General features: G+C 38.2%; 1 protein-coding gene across 1 annotated transcript; it reads right to left on the reverse strand.

The window, feature by feature from the left end:
- Positions 1–3,816: 3,816 nt before the first annotated feature.
- Positions 3,817–12,492, reverse strand: LOC118559324. Its single transcript, XM_036129992.1, has 6 exons — positions 12,385–12,492; positions 11,745–11,790; positions 7,153–8,175; positions 6,860–7,015; positions 5,565–5,660; positions 3,817–4,923 (listed from the first exon to the last, which is right to left on the reverse strand). The coding sequence occupies exons 3-6, from the start codon at positions 8,173–8,175 to the stop codon at positions 4,603–4,605; spliced, it is 1,596 nt and encodes a 531-aa protein (XP_035985885.1). The 5' UTR covers positions 11,745–11,790; positions 12,385–12,492; the 3' UTR covers positions 3,817–4,602.
- Positions 12,493–21,749: the final 9,257 nt, after the last annotated feature.

Raw genomic sequence — 21,749 nt, forward strand, 5'->3', positions numbered from 1 at the left:
CCTCCTCAGTCGACCCTGAGGAGTTCTGGGAACAAGGGAGACGCAGACATGATCTGAAAGGAAGCAAGCAGAAAAACAATGTTACTGGTAGAAATATCATCTGAAATATAAAACAATCATTCTATGGATTTCTGTCACTTTTTAACATCATTCAAGGATTCAAAGAAGTTAAAATGAGCATTTATTCACTATTTACTGCTGCTATGAAGCAGCATTAAGTCACAGTAGCGCTTTTTTGTTCTACTCACACTGCAAATAAAAACGCTTTGTTTTAGGAGGGAATTAAATAAAATTAATTATTTTAGGTCATTAAACATTTTGTAATATATTAAAAACGAAAATAACACTTGTTGGAATTGTAGCAACAAAAATATACCTCTATTTGTTTTTAAAACTGCACTGATTTAGGTGGGAATTAAATAAAACTAATTATTTTAGGATATTACATTTTTTTGTAATGTATTCAAAACAAAAATAACACTTATTGGTATTGTAGCAACAAGATTATACCTCTATTTGTTTTTAAAACTGAGCTGTTTTAGGTGGGGAATAAATAATATTAATTATTTTAGGCTATTAAATTATTTTTTTAATAAATGTATTAAACAAACAAACAATTGGTATAATCTTGTTACTTGTTGGTATAATGTTGTTGCTACAATACCAAGTGTAATTTGTATTAATTTCTTGGTGGGAGGTAGACAAAAATCAAATGAGCCCACATTTATAATAATTCAAAAAATTATGATAATTGTAATAGAAATAGCATTTAACTGACAGTATTCAGCGCGGATTATTACAGAAGCAGCTCAGCGTGATCAGGTTTGATCAAGATAAAAACCAAGTCACTTTCATGTAAAACAAGCTGTAATATTATTACTGGATGAAATAGCTTGACGGTGGCTAACTGGCTAGCTAGTCACACAACGGCTAAAAGTGAGACGTCACACAAAGAGTTTGTATCAGTCTACTGTCTTTGCTGCATACTCGCTATTTGTAATAAACTAAGAGAGAATATTTCTATAGATTCTAAAGTCAGCGCTCGCCAAAGTAGTCCAGACAGTTATCAACGACCTGATGACGGCTGAATGTATTCCTCCGCGGGCCGACGAAGGGATCCGGCTGCTGGAAGCTGATTGGTCAAAACAAAGTCAGCCCACCAGCTCGGGACGTGATTGGCTGAGCGGCGCTTGAGGCGCAGCGATTGAGGCCAGAAGCGGGAGTGTTGGTGAGGCTGAAAGAGAGCAGCAGCTGCTGCAGGTGATAAAGTCTGGAAAGAAGTCCAGCAGCTGGAGGCACAGCGGAGAAACTGGAGGGAAGCAGGAGCTCAAAGAGCGGCAGGACGCAGCAGAGGAGACACCAATGATGGGGGATGTTTTCCAGCCCAGAGTTCTGCTGCACCCATCAGGTTTGGAGATTTCCTTCTTCATGCTAACTGTGTGGATGGAGCTAAAGTTTAGGAGCCGTTTTCAGCAGCTGATGGATTCTTCCTCTTCATCAGAACTCGTTGCAGGGTTTCCCCCAGAAACTCCGGAGGACAGAGTAGCTGGACTACACTGGCCTGTTTCTAGCATCAGAGCAAAATAAACGTAACTTTATATTGAATTAACCTGCTAGGTTTATTGCTGCTAGCTCTACTCTGAGCCGCCTAAAGGCTCCACATATCCGCGCTGACTGGGAGCTTGGCAGACTCCGCGCTGACTCTCCGCGGACATTTTACCTTCATAGTCGAGCTGTTGCCTAAATTTCTGGTGGAAAATTCCTACAATGTCCACTATTTCTGGCAGTGGGACGAAGCGCAACTTTATTATCCTAAGACTTTTTTCTGTTATTAGTAATTTTATCTCTTTAATACTCCCCCAAAAAGTCTGTACCCAATTTGTGTCTCTACCAGAACTCAAAAGGTTCACACGGATTTATGAAATAATGAAGACCACAATATTAACCGATTGATTTTTATATTCATTACACATACCTCTCTCTCTCAGAGCGTTATGTTAGCTTTTAACTTCGCACATGAAGTGTTTTACAATATCAACAAAACTAAAAGTACAAAAATTGGTGCCAGGCACACATCTAGTAAATAGTCATTACACCGTACTTGTCTAAGTTAGTAAAAAAATGATGTTTTATTATGTTGCTAACACTTTTCTACTGTTAGCAACTCAGCTCTCTGCAGCTTTCACAGACTGCCACTGACTACAGGGGCCAGCAACACATAACCAAGCACACAGAGAGGGGGCGCTATTTCCCCATTGCACTGATACATAGAGAGCAAGTGGGATTCTACAACTTAAAGCTAAACGCTGTTACACACAGTTATGCTGAGACATAGAATACTTTGTATGGAGCTGAAGTGTTGCCTTCATTGTTTGGATTTGGCTACTTCTGCCACGGATACAGTAATGGGGGGTGCAGTGGTCAGGGTGATGAACAGTGGTGGTGTGGAGCCAAACGTTCAGCTTTTGCCATCACTTTTAGTCTCATCTGGTGACATTCTGGAGGAATCTCCTACATGCTTGTAACAAAGTCCAACAGGACTTCCTCTGGCTTTCTTCTCACCACTTGTCCATAAAATTCCTAGTTTTGGAGACGCACCAGAAAACCTGTCCTGCTGTCAGATTGTCCACCTGAGCTGCTGATCTCTGCAGCTCCTCCAGAGTTTCCATTGTCACCTTGACTGCTTCTCTCATCAAAGCTCTCCTTGACCATCACCTTCTGGCAGAACTCTGCTAACTGTGGCTTTGGAGCAACAAGAGGCTCTTTGGACCTTCAACAGTGGCTCTAATAACTTAACTGGCTAAAGAAGATATATTTTAAGATAAATATAAAAACAGATGCAGAGTTTAGCAGTTACTAAATGCTTTTGTAACGGGTCCCAAGCTGGGCCGGGTACCACATCACAATATTGAAAAAGATGAGTGTTCAGTGTCTCGCTGGCTTTGGGCTCTGAAAAACAGAGTGAATGATTACAGGATCAAGAACACCGAAACATTCTCTTTCGTTCCCAAAACTCCTCTCATTTATTCACAATTATATAACAAAACAATCAATCAAGCAACCAATAAAATATTCCCAAAATCTGAAATAGTGTCTCTTTCAGTGTCCTCTTCCAGGTACAACGTGCATACGAACGTGTATACAGTTCTTATTCCCTTTTTTTCCAGGTAGCGTATGTTTCAGGTAAGTAGGTGAGTGTGTGTCACTGTCAGGTAAGTATGATATGTGTGAATGTAGGTGAATGTGCAGTGTCCAGTGTCCATTAAACAGGTGAGTATGTAATGTTGTTGTTTGTTCTGTTCCCATAGAACACAGACATACAGTATAACCACACTCTAAAAACTAATACTAGGATTAACTCAATTTTATTGGTGAAACATTTTTACACTTAAAAATATTGAGTAAATTTAAAAGATGGGAAATCAAGTAAATGTAACTTATGAAATTGGTAAATCTAAGTTAAAAAATTAAGTACATCTGAATAACTAAATATAGTATAATGACAGATAAAATTGAGTAGATCTAATTAAAATCTTAAGTCAATATAATAGTAACCCTTGGTGAAAACCAATAATAAAATTGTGTTGATATGACCAAAATGTTAAGTAGATATAACTTAAAACATAACTATAATTTAACAAAGGAAATGTGTTAAATTTACTTAATTATTTACCTTAATTTAATTTATATTTTACTATCAATTATTTAAATAAATATGTTACATGTACTTAATATTTTAACTATATTTATCCTTTGTCTTCAAAACTACAATACACTTGACATCCATATCCTAAAAAAAAAGTGAGTGCACAGATATGAAATTTTAGACATTTATTTGTCAAATGTTTACATGTGTAAAGATGTCCACAATTCTTACACAACAGAATAGTCGTAATTGCAATATTCTTGAGTAAACAAAACAATACTTCAGCTGACTCGTGTGTGTGTAAACAGTAAAACAGCTCAGCAAACTTTTCTTTGTTAACATTAAAGGAGAACTCCGGTGCAAAATGAACCTGGGGTGTAATAACACATTGATACCATTGTGAACCGTTCTCTGGTATTTATTTTCATGATTATCGAATGTAATGAGTTTTACCTCTAAATTGTTTGGCTTATAACACGAGCATAGGGGGCATATTATGCCTGTACACGTGATGGTACTGTCTTATAAAGTATATTATTATTATTATTAAACTGTCTCTACACTTACACAGTTCTCAATGCTTCGGTTTGCATCTAGGGACCCTCATTATGCTACTGTGTTAGCGTGGGGCTATTTTGAGCCTTGTTAGTGGTATTAACTAGTGGTTTCTTTTTACTTATAATATGCCCCCTATACTAGCATTACAAGCTAAACCGTTTAGAGATAAAACTCTTTACATTCAATTATCATGAAAATAAATACCAGAGAACGGTCGTCTCAGTACAGATGTGTTATTACACCCCAGGTTCATTTTAGACATTACATCAGCTGACTTGTTTGTGTCAAGAGTAAAACAGTACATCAGCTAAGTCTTACACCAGGTTAGGAACACGTATACCTTGCCAATAAAACATTACTGCATTAACAGAGCATCTTGTCGGACAATAGTCAGCAAGTTAGGTACACAGATAATTCTTTAGTCTCTGTACCTTGTTTGAAAGGTTTCCAGGATCCAGCTCCAGCAGTACCTTTTGGAAAAACTCAAAACTGTATTTGAGATTCTTGGGGTATCTCAGATCCAAGGCATATGTTAGTCCCAACAAATAGCAGCAGGCTCTGCTAGGATCTCCAAGACTGCTAAGAACAGTGATGCCCTCAATCACAATTCCTACATCTGTAGGTTCATTGACTGACACATCTTCATTCCGCAGCACGTAAATCTTCATAACTTCGTCAGCCAACTCCTCTTGAACATCAATTGGTGCATTTGCAGCATTCTGCAAACGTAGAGATTAGTGGTTAGAGCTCACTTTTTTGTAATAACTTGAGTGTCAACGTTAAAAAATTCACACAGGAGTTCAAAATATTTGGTAGTTTATTCGAAAAAAAAATTTCATGGAGAGTAATTTATAATATATATAAAAATAATTATACACACACACACACACACACACACACACACACACACACGTGGTGGATAACAATTAATTTTTTATCGTGGTTAATCACATGATTTTCTTGCGCTGCCAAATGTGAATTGTCTTGAACTTTGAATGCGACGCACAGCACAAATCATTGGAGGATAGACTGATCCTTACTGTTTGTGAGTTTCCATAATCTATTACTGTTTACTACATAGTAAATCAGCAGGAGTGAATTTGCATTCGCATGGCATAGCATACCAGCAAAACTAGATGAAGGCCTATCAGGTAAAGTTATGTGGCCTATAATTTTGACTTAAGCTAAATAGGCTACAGCTAAAGCCATTGGCATGGTTACTATCAATAGAGTGCCTGACCTTATCTCGTATGATCACTGGAGCAAAGGGCAAGCAACCCCGCGGGGCCATTCGTCAATAAATAAATTAGTAAAAACCTACAAAGCAGCAATTAAAAATCCTAAAAACTATTTTACTAACCTGAAAGTCCTTTATCAAGGAAGATGCATCTTCTCCAAGATGATCAATAAGACATCGAATGATGACCTCTCGTTTTTGCTGAATGGATACCCCACTCTGCAGAAAAGAATTTTTTCTAAATAACTAATAAGATTTGTAAAAAATTCAATTAAATCAACAATAAATACTTGAAACATTGGCAGAAAATAATAGTATTTATGGAGTGGTGCAAAGTAGATGCAAGTAGCAAGAATACAAACAAAACAAACTCAGTCATGGTGTAGAAGAACATACAGATGCAGACATAATTCTAGTATAGTTGTTTTTTCTATACAATTACCTAAGCCTCGCTCACACTATACAGGAGTTTTAAAATCCTAACCGATTTTGAAATCTGGTTGCAGCACACAATAAAGGAGAATCTTTGCAGATTTTCTTACCTCAAATCTTAAACAAAATAGGAAAATAGTGGCGCATCACACACTACAAGATATTCTTAAGGTTATCTTGCAAGATTTACCACCTCATGTGATGCAATGTCACAGGGAACCGCATGTATACAAAATGGATACTGTGTTGTGGCAACTTGCTGTAATATTATTTATTCCTTGTAGGAATAAAAACTAAAAGAAAATCAAACGAGTGTGGACGGGAAAAGGGTTGGGGATTGTCTGTTCTACATCTAGAGGAATGTTTTTTTAACTGTTTTGAATTGTTTGCAGTAGTGTTCTAGCAAGGGCTAGATTGTTTACAGTTGTTTGGCAAAATGTTAGAACTAGTTTATAGCGCTAACTTACTGTAGTGTGGAACTGTGTTTTAGTAAAATTTAAATCAAATAGGTTATTGTATTCCAAGATAGACGCAGGAAATGTAGCAACCTTATGCCTCAGGTCTGATCACCAGAAATGCAGCTGTAACAGTAGTTATCATCAAGTAACGTTCTTTTCTATCTCCGTTGTCCACCTAACGCGTATAGCTGAATTTGCGGTTGACATTTTCAAAATTTACGTCACCTTGTAAGAAGACCTGTCTCTCTTTGGCTATATTGTGAAAGATTTGATGTTTGAACGCCTCACATTACCAGATAATCTGTGCTAAACATCGGAAACCGATCAAGGTCCTCGACAAGATTTTTTCTTAGATTCTTGGGAGGAGATAATCAGGCATAAATCGGTGTAAAACTCCTGTAGTGTGAGCTAGGCATTACTGAAATAGAGTCATTAAATACTTAAGAGTAGTACAGGACACAGATAATCTGGAAATTAAATCAGTTTCCTCTGGCTCACTCCACTCCAGAGGGAATGCAATGAAAGTACCTGTAGTAGAATACTCATGTGTGCCCGATGACGCTCGCCTGCAGCACCCTTCTTTGCTTGGAACAGGGACAGCAGTTTGGGAGAATACAAGTCCAACATTGACATGAATTTCGGCTCCAGATTGCGTGTGGTGATCCTTTGGAACTCTGCGCTGACCTAAAACACAAAGATGAGAAAAGACAAAGAAAGAACTGGTAACACAATCTATTGTCATTTCAATTCAGCAAACAGTAAAACATGCAGGTTTTCTGTATTTATTTGTGTTAACCTCTGCACAAATTCCATTTACTCACTTGCAAGACGTCAAACAAGGCTGGCCATCTGTCCATGATATCTTTGATGCTCATCTGTAGGCTGATGATATCTTGTCTTCTATGTGCAAAGGTTTTGCACATCAAGTTCTTAACGGCAGTGCAGTCTTTCTTCTGTGACTCGGCAATTAGCAGTTGTCGGTCCAGCTCTTGTTGTTCCCTGCTGTCTCCTGCTGGATAATGTGGGAGAAAACTCACTTCTCCTTTCCGCGCTTTCTTTATATTCTTTGCAGGTGCCCTGTCTTCATGGTGCTTGTTTTTAAGGGAATTGCAGGTAACATCAGGAAATCCAAGACTTCTGAGCTTTGACCTGTAATTTCCCATTTTGTATTTGAGACTATACATCCATCCAATCCAGCCATTACGACTCCCTGGTTCAGTCAGACATGGGTGCTTTTTGACTAAAGCCTCGGCCACCTCACCGATCTGAAGGCCTGTGGGGTAAGCTGTGTAGCCGTACATGTAGTCTGCTAGTTTTTCCAGAATCTCAGACTTGATCCGAGGATTATTCAGCAAAGTGCCATTTTTGCCAAATTCTTCATTGGCATTCTTCAGTACTGCCTCTGTTGCCACAGAGAAAAGTGGAATAATAATATCATCTGGCCACAATGATCTATGAGGGCTTCCACGAGGGGTTAGTATTACAGTGTCTTGGGAAGATGATGTGTCACTATTCTGGTAATCTGACCTTGTATCAGAAGCAGAGCTTGAACTGCTATTCAAATTGCTTACATCAGTCTGGTTTTCAGTGGGAGTACATGTAAGCACGATTGAGGGAATAATCACAACTTTTATTGTCCCCTTGTGTTGAATCTGGTTGGTAGAATGGAGTGTGAAATAATCACCAAAGTCCTCATCCAAGTAATGGAGGGTAAAATCGTCAATGATTCCAAATGTATCCTTCACAGTCTCGTGTAAGCCCTCCACAGTGCTGGGTATTCCTGAGGATAGAGTAAGCTTCTCACTTCGGTGTTCTATAATAACTTTCAAGGCAATGCAATCCATCTGGACCAAAACAGAAAAATAAACAACCCAAATTAAGGTTGGTGTTACAGATACAAGAGTCTCAGTCTTTTAACCTAACATTGGCAAACAATGTGACGTTTCAGTGTCACCATGTGTTTGCCTCCCACAAAATATGCTGTCATGGGATACGTGTCACCAAGTTCATAATGCTGCAGCAGGGTCATTTTTCCAGTGTGATCCAACACAAATGCCCTGAAATGTTCGTCATACCAGCTGTTAAGTAATTTCACAATAAAACAAACATTATTGTCAACAATTACAATTTGTGAAATCTCAACAAAATCAGACAGACCACCAGTTGACCCATAAGGCAAAACCATCCCAGCAGCATATTTAGTTCCATGGTACATCACAACATTGGTCAAGTTCACAGAGGTTTGTGTTGGATAAACCTTCTTGAAAGACTGCTGTATTTCCATATCAAGTAGCTCTAAAGGAAGAGATGATATTTTAGTGATGCATATTTCAGATTTCAAAGCATTTGATTGTGAATGGTATGCCATCATCATTTGGTGCTTTGAAGCAAGTGACATTAATACATTTCTGAAGTTGTGCGTGTATCGAGTTACTTTCTTAAAGAAGCTATGTTTTGCCTCAAAGCGCATAGTCCAGAGGCTAACCAAAGGACCAAACTCTCTTATCTTATCAGGATAATGCTCCAGAAAATGGTGCTTTGGAGTTAATTTTTGCTCTGGGAAAACTTCCAACAGCCTGTGACGATGTTCTGATATGAGTGTGTCTAGGTAGCAAATACTTTCCTCAGTATGAATAGGAGATACTACAAGCTCAGTAATATCTTTTAAACACATGAGAACTTGCCATGCTGGATCATTCAGTGGTATCTTCGCCCCAATAATGAATGATAATAGTCTTAATAATGTCCAGTTCTCATGTGCGTTCCCACCTATACTTTTGCGCAAAACAAAATTTGTTGGGATTGGCTGGGGTTGATCAGTTTTGTCAGTCCATCTGTATGGAAATTTTGTTATGGAATTGTTAAGTTCTGTCAAGGTGAAATACTGTTTGCGGATGAACACATGAAGACACAGTGCCAATTCCAACGGAATTATGCCTTCAAAAAGATCATGCAGAATATCTGGTGGGTACCCTGTTACAAAATGAAAATAACTTAATTTACTGGTGATGGGACAACCTTTCTTCACACCATAACAGTGTACCAGAGTAGGATTTTCCTTTATAGTTTGAACATGTAAATTATAGTTCTCTTCTGTTCTTGGTGGAAAAGCTCCGGAACGCACTTCTTTTTGCTGATAGTCCGAATGGTGTCCAATACAAAACCTACAGATGTAATGTCCAGAAAAGTTTTCTACAAGCCCACCCAAAGAATGAGCACCAAGATTGTCAGCTGAAATGCAAAAAACAGTGCCTTTGATGTTTGTACCAACCTGAGGCAAAAAAATTCCTTCCTTCTCAAATATTATGAGATCTTTCAAAAGAGGTTCCAGAACAGCTTCATAGCCAAATTTTTTTACATCATTTACCTTACAAAGAAGAGCCAAATGAATAGATGTTAGCTGTGATCTCAGATCAGATGGTACATCTGCAAGTACCCAGTACACTGCTGTGACTTTATGTTTTTTGCGTGAAGTTCCAAGAGGATTGCAGATTTCAAAATCATCTATGTAGAGTATAAGTGAAATACTGAACTCTTCATTAGCATGAAGTTCATTTAGCTTGAAATATTTACCATCATGGAAGGATGCCAAATGTGAAATGTTTGAATGTTTAGTCAAAACATGGTTAACAATGTCTTCATTAGTCAATAATTGCTGTAAGGTCTGTAAAACCGGCACATACTGAAAGCTGCAATTCCCCTCTGGATCTAAAATATACTCTACCGGCTCATTTACACTAAAGTTTTCTTTAAAATATTTTCCCCTCTTAAACTTTGAAGAAAAGGGACCATCAGGATCAAATGCTGCATTTAAAGGATTTGCGTGACACAGTTTGTCTACCAATTCACTGACAATAGCTTCATCTATAGCACACTTATTCTTTATGAATATTTCACTAACTAACTTTGGAATATACTGAGATGACAATGTACAAATAAAATGAAGCTGTTCCACCAAGTCATCAACACATTTGCCAGACACGTTATAGATGCTTTCCAATTTTAACAAGAAAGAACCAATATTTCTCTCTATTTCATTTATATTAGCTCGCCCAACACTGTCCCTTTCACAATCCAACTCTAAAGTGGTGTCAAAGTCCACATGTCCATGTGATTCTAACACTGGATCGCAGATGTCATTGTTAGTCAAATTTGGATGTTTTGTTATCACATCGGTCTTAAAATCTTTCCATGAATAGGACTTGTGCTTTCTACTTCTGTGTGTTGCATAAGTCCCATATATGTTCGTCTTAAAATCACATCCAGCAAAAGCACAGTCTATGGTTTCATGTCTTCTCAAGTGGGAATTAATATGTTGGAAATATTCTTGTGTATTAGGATAAAGTGAGTCACAAATTTTACATCTGAAAGATTGTTCAACTTCACGCTCTTCAGTTTCTTGCAAAGTGTGGGATCTATACAAGTGTGTACGTAGGCCACCCCATGTCTTAAATGAGCAAGGACAGTTTAAATGAAGACATGGTACTGTATATCCACGAGCAAAGGTACCATGTTTTAGTCGATAGTGCTTCAGAAGTGGCCCTTTTGATGAATCCACAAATGTGCAGAGCTTACATTGCCATCCCATAAGGTGCCACCTAAAAAAGATTATAGTGTTAACATAAGGTGCTAACAGAGTGATTAGATGCTACATCATTTCATTTTTGGAATGATATATTTTTATCATAAAGGCCAGTAAAAGGCGTGTATAATTTAAACTACTTGGACACTAACAGTAGCTGTTTTTAAGTGTTCATACTGCTACTATCCTTCCAGGCACTTCTCAACTCGATGAACTTGACACTTTATGAAGTTCTGTGGATTAAAGCTCTAGGTGACAGTTTGCCAAATATCAGAGAAATAGATAACTTAAACACGCCACTTAAAATAGTATAAAAATAAGTATAATACAATATAATAAGCAGACATGGCAAAAATTTGCATGGGAACACATTTAAACATATTACTAATATCCTACCAAATTATAAGGAATTAACTAAATTATTAATATTATAGTTCAATATAAACTATTCAGATATTATAAACTGATTGATGAAGTAAAGCAATTATTCAGCAACCCTTTAAGGTTTAATTGCGCCAATGAGCTATATTTAACATCAATCAGTAGTTGGCAGTTCAACTAAAAGTACTTTTCATTTGTAAAGTATTTGGGTTTATTTCGAGGATAACTATACATAAATAACTATATTGAGAAATATATTGTTACCGTGACATAACAGTCATATTGTGAAATGGAATTTTGGTCATACCACCCACCCCTTACAACTCACTCTTCTTATTTACTGTCTTTCTGAGCTTGTGTAAACCAAATGAATATGTTGGGATCCTCGATCCTAAGGCTATACATTTAATTCTCCTGAAACTTTGTAATAAATAGATAAAATGTACTTGCCGTACTGTGGTCTTTGTTCAGCTTCTTAACCTCAGCTGTGTTGGTGCTGTGAAACAAATGAAACATGATCAATAAAATTCACCTTCTCTTGCTCTAGCCATTAGTATCTGTACCCAAATCTTTTACAATCACAATGCCTCAATCGCAGATGGACAATGGCATTAACTGGCCCAACCCTAATTTGAACAATTATTTAAAATGAAACTACTGGAGACAAACTGGAGAAAAATTACCATGCATTATCCTAGTTGCAGATGTTGAGCAAAATGTCAACATGCATGCACAATTTGATATTATTTGACTAAACAGTATGCGTTTTCATTATGATTTTATATTTAACTTGTGCTTACTCTAATCTGCCCGGTTCTTTAGCAATACCAGTCCAGTACAAATAATTATAGATCTAAAAATAAAAAAGTTTTAGTTTTCAGTTTTAGAATTGATTAACATTTTAAATATGAGTAAATGTTGCATCTATAGCAGCAACAGTAAAATGTAAAACAGCAAAGTTACTATACACTTAACCATATCCCACTGAAAACAAAAATAATAATAATAATAATTTTCCGGGGCGCGTCCGCGTCTGCAGCGGACGCGCAGACGCGGATGCGCCCCGGAGCGGTTAGCGGTTAGCACGAACCATATTAGAAGGCCTTTAGTCCTTAACGCAGTTGGCCCGGGATCGACTCCGACCCGCGGCTCTTTGCCGCCTGTCTTCCCCCCTCTTCCTGTCAGCTCACTGTCAATAAAACGCGTGCCACTAGAGCCGCAAACACATTAAAAAAAATTTTTTTTTCCTACGTCGCTCTCACAGAATCACGGGTTAGCTTCGGTGTGAGTGGTTGAAATAGCACGTCCAGTGTTTCCCGCAGCTTGGGGGGACGACACGGCTTCCGCGGAGCGGGGGGTATCCATGTGTTTTTTCCCTGCCATTCACGCACGCGCGAACAACAAACCGCGTGTTGACGTCACATTTTTTATTTTTATTTTTTGGAATGTTGGCGAAGCGGTAGCGCTATCTTGGCGAGGCGGCCACCTCGCGAAGATAGCGCTGCGGGAAACCCTGACGTCGATAAAGATGACAGACAAGTGGCTTAACCAAGCATATGCAATAAGGCCCGTATGGAGAGGTCCCAGATGTATGTAAGTGAAGCTAGGCGGAGCGACATACATCTGGCGGAAGTCAGGTTAGCCTGCACATGCTGTCTGCCCAATGTGCGCGCGCGCGCTGCCCCCCCCCCCCCCCTTTATTTAATATGGCACTGTGAAGTCGAGAAAGTTTTCGCAGCGCGTTATCCAAATATAAAAACATATTTTAGTATTTTAGTACTTTTATTAGTTAGTTGGTCGTGCTACTGTTATCGTTGGCTGAATTCCCTGTCGACTAAAGTTACGTTAGCTTTAACGTTAAGTACCTTACACAACCCTGCAACGGTAACTTACATATGAAAGCATGGCTACGACAGTAGTACTCAGAAAATTACTCCCTATAAAATGTTAATGAGCAATACATGATTAATATTTCATTAACCTTTACTAGCTGGACACTTACCACGGTAATCTCCCAAGTGATGTGTCGGACGGTGTCTCTCCTTCTGGCCGGCCGCAGGCTGCCACTTGTTGCCAAGGCAGAAAGGCAGATTTCCCATGAGGCCGCACGATTAGCGTCAATTTGCCGCGTAAATTACTCACAATGTTAAGTAGTTGATTAAGTTGAAATAATATTAAGTTACAATAAGTAATATTTGTAGTTCTTGAAAATAATCAGTAAAAGTAATCTTTACCCAAATATTTTGTTTTAAATTTACATAAATATATAAACAATATCTAAAAAAAATAATTTGTTAAGCACATACTAATTTCATTTTGTGAGATAAACCTAAATCATAGTTGTAAATTGGACACAAAATTAACTGTAGAATTTCTAGACATTTATTTTGGTATGTACAACTCAAACAATCACTTAAGTGATATTAAGAGATTTTATAAAGTTAATATAGCTATTTTTTACTATGATTTTTACTAAGCCTGTGAATCATTTTTTAGAGTGCATAAAGCTATTGTTATATTCAACATAACCATATAACTGTCAAAATACATTAGTTCCTCTCACACTCAGTATCACGCTTTGACTTCAATAAACACCTAAACCCATCATCATTTCACATTGAAATATATATCCACGGGCACTCTCTGTATAGGTACTAGTCCCATATAGCTGCCATTAAATAGTACAAATAATACTGTTAGCCAGTGCAGTTTTTATAGTGCTGCTAATCACAACTATAGTGCAATATGAATTCACTTTCATTTTCTTTAGCTTAAAGCTGCTCAGAATACTCTATATGTCTTTTCAAAACGTATTGACATCATTGCAAATGGGGAATAAAAATGGAAAATAACAAATATGTTCAAACCATTCCAACAACAATAAGTGTACTAAAGGCTCACTTATCTTCATAAACCATATAGTGTACAGTAAACCCTTAAACACAAATATTTGGAAATGTAAAGAGAAGAAATATTAAAGTATTATAATAAATGTAAAGATAACAAAACCCTTCACCTAATAAAATACAGTTGTCAAGTAATCAGGTAACCAACAGTAGTAATATTGTAGATGAATATAAACAACCATCTCTCTGTGTTTAGTACATGTGGTGGACGGCGCCATCTTCAGTGTCACAAAGCCGCCCGTTGCCATGGCAATAACAACAGCACAACCCGCGAACATCGCGGACTTTTTATAGTGTCTAAAACTCGATCTAAAGCACTCAAGAATGTCATAAACGGTCTCCCAGTAACTTCACATAAACTATTGAATCTTAAGGGATAAGTTGAGGTTGTTTTCACGTTGTACTAACCTGAAAAACAGAGTGAATGATCACAGGATCAAGAACACCGAACCTTTCTCTTTCGTTCCCAAAACTCCTCTGAGGGGAGGGAGCACCTGGAAACACGGACTATGACAGAAAGGTTCCGTTTCTCATCCTAGCGATCTACAGCGGATTTCTACTGATATTATTTGGCTGAATAACCATTACAGTACATTAAAATACTTTTCACTTGCATTTTCATTTTCAAGTAAAATAAAAACTATTTCACTCTTTGTGAGGGTCTCACACTTTTACCAGAATAATCACATTGAATCTCTACAGCAGAATGACACTAAAGACCATCGTTGTAACATTGTAAAGATCTAGTTGTTGATAAAGCATGTAATGTGTTTCAGTGTTGGCTGCAGATGTTAAAGAAGAGGCTCCTGAAGAACAGAGTCCTGAGGGGGAGCAGCAGGAGTCAGAGCCCCTCCACATAAAGGAGGAACAGGAGGAACCCGGGGCCCGTCAGGAAGGAGAGCAGCTCCTTGTGAAGGAGGAGACTGATAGCAGGTTTCCATTAACTGCTGCTCCTATCAACAGTAAGGATTGCTTTACTTTGTTTCTGTGTCCTGTGTTGCAGCTAAAGGCCAAAACTCTCTGGATTCATCAGCTTCCTATCAGACTAAATATTGCCCCTCCCTCCACATGAACATTTGTTCTTCCATTGTTTATACATTTGTGAAGCAGGCTGTCAGAATAAGAAGCTTTTTTAAAGACAGTGATTAACAACTGTGGTTAAATGTGTTCGGTACAACAAATGACCTTTCTGAAAGGCTTTCTGCATTTGAATGCATTGCCTGAATCCCTGCTACATAAAGCAAAGTGTAGCAAAGAGACAGCTATCAGAGGCTGACAAAGGCAATGAGTGGCTGAAGCTGAGTGGCAATCAGATTGACTTTGGGCGTCCAGTGGAAACAGTTTTCCTCCAAGGAAAAGCTGGTTGTCTGCTCAGCAGCATGCAGTCATGCGGCTAGCTGAAACGTAGCTGTTAGAGGGCAGCTGCGGGTCCTAGGCTGTAGAAAAGTCAGCTGTGCAGGGCTGCAGCAGGGCAAATGGGGGCTGCAGCATGGAGAAGTGGGCCTCCTCTCAGCTGGGCTGGCCTAGCTGCTCCTGTGGGGCCTGTGAGTGGGCTGCAGTGGGCCATTTCACATCAGCTCCTCCTCTCAGCTTGGCCTGGCTGCTAAAGGCAGACCTCTGCGCTCCGTCTGGAGTCAGCTTTCCTGCAGCAGCTGAGGAGAAAAATCACATGCTTCAGCATAGATGCATTCTTTTACTGCAGCGTCTGCTTCTGCAGAACAAAGACTGCACACTTAGCTTAGATCAAGCTGGGGGGGGGGGGGGGCAGTTCCTTGGTGCCTGTAAAAGGAACAAACTTCTTTGATTCCAACTCAGTCTGATTTTACCTCCATGGCTTGATGGCACCACAGGTGACTGATAAAAACTGATCTGCAGACCTGAGCATATGAGAGGGAGCGTGCAGATGAAGCAGCTCTGACACATAGTAGACAGCAAGGCCATGAAGACATTTAAAATAGATAAAAGAATTCTAAAATCAATTTTAATGTCAACCAGTAGCCAATGAATCGCTGCTAAAACTGGAAAAACATGCTTTTATTTTCTGGTAGCAGTTAAAAGAAGAGCAGCAGCATTTTGGAGCAGCTGCAGCCAAGCCACTGGAGTTTTATTAAGCCCAGAGTAAAGTGCAGTGCAGCAATCTAAGCAAGTTGTAATTAAAGTATAGATTAAAATCCTTAGTCAGGTTTCTCAGTTTGGAGCACAGATTTTAGCTCAGCATCAAAGTTAAGATTATTCTCAAGTCTTATACTCAGGTCAGTAGCAGCGTGTGTCAGATACTGACTTTAAGGTCCCACAGAAACTTTGACATCCATGCTTTCTGCAATGCCTTTGAGAAGTTTGTTTTTAGAGCAGCTATTTTCCTTTTTAGAGTCATAAAAGTCTGACTGTTTTCTGCCTTTAAAAAAAGAAAGCTAAATACTGATTTCTTATAACCGAACCCAAACGGACAGAAAAAGACAGAAGAGTAAGAGGCCAAGATTTGAGCCTTGAGGCACTCTTCATGAGTGCTACTCTTTAATAAAATAAAGTAAAAAAGCAGTTCTTCATTCTAAAAACCGGAGCCTAATAATACCGGTAAGAACTCAAATCTACTTTATTACTTTATTTAGTATTATTTGTACATTTGGGGTCTGTTTCATTTGATCCATTCATGCTGGTCTATCTAGTAACAAAGATTTTCCAAGAATAAAGCAGAGAGCCAGAATTGACTCTGGAAGGTGGAGTTTTTGGTGGCAACAGACGGAGTGACCATCAGAACAATTTCAGAAATCTGGAAACAACCACAGAGCTATTTACTTATTTAGATAAATAAAGACAATAAAGAGAATAAAGTGTCGACACTCCTCTTATACTTCTTAACAAAAGTAAAACATCTCTACTTCCATGTCTAGATTTCTGGTCTGTTAAAAATAAGTCGCAGTTGACTGAATCTGCTCTTCCAGGATCCAGTTACCATGACAGTGAAATTGACCCACTAACTTTTTCTTGTATCAACAGGGTCTTTATATAACATGTAGTTTCAAAAAAGTTAAAAAAACAAATCTTCACCAGCATAACATGTAGTTATTTTTTTACAATACGCTAAATTTTATAAGATACCCATCCTTATGTTTTAACAGTTTTTTGTGCCACCTTTGTTGAATACTGGCTGAAAAAGCAAACATAGTTGTTTTCTTACATATTATTGAACTTGAACATATTTATAAAATTTAACAGAACAGGATTCTATTAGTTTACTGAATAGAAGTAAACAAGTTAAATAGAATAAAATTTACAAAATAAATCATCTGCACAAAAGTCGTCTCCATTAACCGTGGTTTTGGCATTAAGTCTTTTTTTGTTGTGTTACCGTATTTTTTGTACTATAAGGTGCACTTAAAATCCTTACATTTTCTCAAAAGTTGATGTTGACCTTACAATCTGGTGTGCCTTTTACATTTGATTAAATTTGTGCTTACTGGCCAATTTTGTGTGGTCAATGCACTAAAAAACTGACTTTGGTTAGCAACAAAGCCGGTCCGCTCAATGGATATTCCGAGGTTAAAATGGTAGGCTGAGATCAAAATACTTTCTAAAATGCATAATGTGTTTCAATGTTTCCTGCAGATGTTAAGAACCTGATTGTTAAACAAGCTTCTATAGACCACAGACCTCCTGATGACCTGCATGACCCAAAGCCCCCCCACATCCAGGAAGAACAGGAGGGAGTCTACATCAGTCTGCCAGGAGAGCAGCTCAATGGGAAGGAGGTGATTAATGCCATCAGGTTTCCAGTTTCTGCTCCTCCCATTAAGAGTCTGGATGATGAACAGTCTCTGCTGCTCTCACAGCTTTATCCAGAACAGATTAAAGGCAGACAGCTTCCAGAAGAGAATGATGGAGAAGAATCCACCAGGATACAAGATCATGGAGATGTTTCCACTTCTTCAGAGGCTGAAGACACTGAGGAGGATGAAGAGGACAGTGATGTAGAGCACCCTCTCTCTGAGCTGAAACACTTGTCAGACTCTGGATATAAGAAATGTCCTACAAAGAAGAAAAATGTGGATTCACGAAGGAAAGTACAGAAAGGAGGGAAGGTTAGCTGTGAAGACTGTGGCAAAACATTTATGGGAAAATATGATTTAAACACACACATGAGAATCCACACAGGAGAGAAGCCTTTCTGTTGTGAACTATGTGGACAAAGATTTAACCGAAACTCTAATTTAAAAGCACACATGGGAATCCATACAGGACAGAAGCTTTTATCTTGTGATCAATGTGGACAAAGATTTAGACAAAAAACAAGTTTAAACAAACACATGAGAATTCACACGGGACAGAAGCCTTTCTGTTGTGATCTATGTGGACAAAGATTTACCCAAAAATCACATTTAAACAAACACATGAGAATCCACACAGGACAGAAGCCTTTCTGTTGTGATCAATGTGGACAAAGATTTACCCAAAAATCACATTTAAACACACACATGAGAACCCATACTGGACAGAAGCCTTTCTGTTGTGATCAATGTGGACAAAGATTTGGTGAAAAAGGAACTTTAAACACACACATGAGAATTCACACAGGACAGAAGCCTTTCTGTTGTGATCTGTGTGGACAAAAATTTAGCATAAGAGCAAATCTAAACAGACACATGAGAATCCACACAGGACAGAAGCCTTTCTGTTGTGATCTATGTGGGCAAAGATTTAGCCACAAAACAACTTTGAATAAACACATGAGAATTCATACAGGACAGAAGCTTTTCTGTTGTGATCTATGTGGACAAAGATTTAGGCTAAAAGGAAATTTAAACACACACATGAGAATCCACACGGGACAGAAGCGTTATTGTTGTGATATTTGTGGAAAAAGATTTAATGAAAGAGGAACTTTAGACAAACACATGAGAATCCATACAGGACAGAAGCCTTATTGTTGTGATGTATGTGGACAAAGATTTAGCGAAGCTGGAAATTTGAACAAACACATGAGGATCCACACAGGACAGAAGCCTTATTGTTGTGATGTATGTGGACAAAGATTTAGACATAAAGCAACCTTTAACACACACATGAGAATCCATACATGAGGGAAATGGCTCTGCTAGAAATACTAAGTCAAACTGCACAGCTCTAGTTTTCTGTGAGATGTTTGTTGTCATTAAAGGCAACAGTTTTTACTTTCAAGTTTTTTCAGCATATCTCTAGTATGTAATTTTTAGATTTCTCAAATCTTTACAAGTTTTTGTCACTGTGCTGCATTTGTTCAGAATGACCTGTAGCATAGGTGTGTTCTCAGTCTATGCTTGTTGCTTTAATCACTAGGCCCACCCTCCTAGGTAGAGAGATTTATGTAAGTTCTGTTTTTTTTCTCCTTAGGAAGGATGTTTTTTTTTTCTGAATGTGATTGCTTAATTAGTTAACCTGTGAGTCCCCTAAACAAAATCTAAATAAAACCTTTGCTGTTTTAGCTTAATCAGGATTGCCACAATTATTTCTGTTCTGTAAATGGCTGAATAATTAATGACCTTTTGTCAGACATTGTTTTACTACTTTCTTGAAGGTCAGAAGTTTCCTTATATTTTTTGATTGTTTGGTACCTTTGCCTTTAAAATGTATGACTTGGGTCAAACATTTTAACAGCAGCAGAGCGGAGAGGTGACCTCATTTCCTCCATCATCGCACAACAACTATTGAATTATTGATCTTTACATATCAGGCATGCCGACTCATCTTTTCCTTTCTAATCTTCTCCCAAAAATAATTTTTCTGGATTTTGACTCAGTTGGAAATTTTAGCTGTTGAAGTCTTATTTGTTTTAAATATATTATGTTTTTATAGATTGCTTCTTTATTTGTTTGAGTTTTTGAACCTGCAACTTAGTAGCTTTAAATAGTTTAACAGTGAATAAATGCCACACCTCTTCCACTGTGAAAAGTCCAGCTGCCTAAATGCAATAATGGCCCCTTTTCCATTGATAGCCCCAGGATTTAAAACTCCAGGAGTTGGTTTAGCAGGGTAAATGAACCCTGGGGCTTCTAAGAAGGCACCTTTTCATTGCAGTGGGTCATTTATTTAAAGAGTTTAATATTCAGAAAAGAGATTGAAAAGTATTAATGATGTCCATATCTGCCAGAAAGTGATTCAGTTTTTCAGCTACATTTTCAAGGATCTGTGATTGAAATGGGAAGTTGGAGATGGGTCTATAGCCATCAGGAAGAGAAGAATCCAGATGTGGCTTCTTTAGTTGGGGGTAGAAAACAGCTTATTAAATAAGTGAGATTCAGAGCCAAAAGAAAGAAGACTTCATCAGTTTTCTAAGACTAGGGCCAATAGAGTAAATTTTTTGTCACGTAAGAAGATGTAGGGAGGACATCAGACGACTAGAACAGCCATTCTTAACAACGGGGCCCCGGCCCACAGTTGGGCCGCCAGTGGCACTTAGAGGTCCGCAAGAAGAAGAAGAACTGCCATGCCTGAAAATGGGAGACGTATTTAAAACATAAACATTATGACGAAAGCGATTACCTTTCCCATCCAAAAAAGAGGAAACATTCGCACAAGTAGAATCCTGAATTTATTAGTTTGGCTTTGTTAATGGAGGTAACGACAAAGAGCCCAGAGCACAATGTGTGGAGTGTGGACTGATGCTATCCAACGAAGCACTTAAGCCTTCAAAGTTAAGGCGTCACCTAGAAACGAAACATACAACGTAGGGCTGGATGATATCACAATTTCAGTTCTTTCACTTAATCCTAGGCCAGGATGCAATCTGTATGTGCAGGTTTATACAAACTTGAAAAACAAATGTTCTTGTGAGTATCAAAGTATGTTGGTTTCTTTTTTTGATCATTGTGTGTTATTTGTTCTTGGATTGGATACGGATATCAGAACACTTATTAGCATTGTGCAAGATATTTAATATAAATCAATTGGAAGTGCAACCATTTTGGTAACCCATGAGACTGTTGATATTATAAATGGGCCCATTTGGACAGGAAAAGTTGGGCCATGAGGTTAAAAAGGTTAAGAAACCCTGAATTACCATACAGCAACTACGATTTATTCAAGAAACCCTGTATTTCTGAGTGCTATAAATCCAATCAGGGTTCCAGGATCATGACCTGGATGACTGAAAATCATCACCAACATATTTACATCCTTAAAGGTGCAGTACAGGAAAAAAATGAGTACCACAAAATGTGTTTAGAAACATTTTATTTGTGATATTTGAATTGTTAACAAAAATAATTCTATTGATATACAGTTACAGTCAAATGGGATGTATATGAATCCAGCCATAACCTTCTGATACTTTATTACAGCTTTTGTTGGGTTACTCCAGCACATGAACGGATCAAGGACCAGAGTTTGATGGCGAACCAACCCCAAAGTTGAAGGAGGCCAGTCTGCTGCTGCACTGTGGGCTGTGGTAGCCCATTGCAACAAACACTAGGGATGCAACGGTACACGGTATAACCCCGGACCGTTCCCTCAGCCCTGCACGGTACAAGCTGCACTCATGACCTGTGGGATTCCGCTTTTGTCTTTAATCAATTGA

Source organism: Fundulus heteroclitus, unplaced genomic scaffold (genome assembly GCF_011125445.2).
Source record: "Fundulus heteroclitus isolate FHET01 unplaced genomic scaffold, MU-UCD_Fhet_4.1 scaffold_274, whole genome shotgun sequence".
Taxonomy (NCBI): domain Eukaryota; kingdom Metazoa; phylum Chordata; class Actinopteri; order Cyprinodontiformes; family Fundulidae; genus Fundulus; species Fundulus heteroclitus.

Excerpts from the sequence above, each read along its gene's own strand:
- LOC118559324 (XM_036129992.1), bottom strand. The coding sequence starts at position 8,175 with ATGGATTGCATTGCCTTGAAAGTTATTATAGAACACCGAAGTGAGAAG. Across the intron at positions 7,016-7,152 it reads CCTTGTTTGACGTCTTGCAA|GTCAGCGCAGAGTTCCAAAG; the intron begins GTGAGTAAATGG and ends TTTGTGTTTTAG. Across the intron at positions 4,924-5,564 it reads CCTTGATAAAGGACTTTCAG|AATGCTGCAAATGCACCAAT; the intron begins GTTAGTAAAATA and ends CTACGTTTGCAG.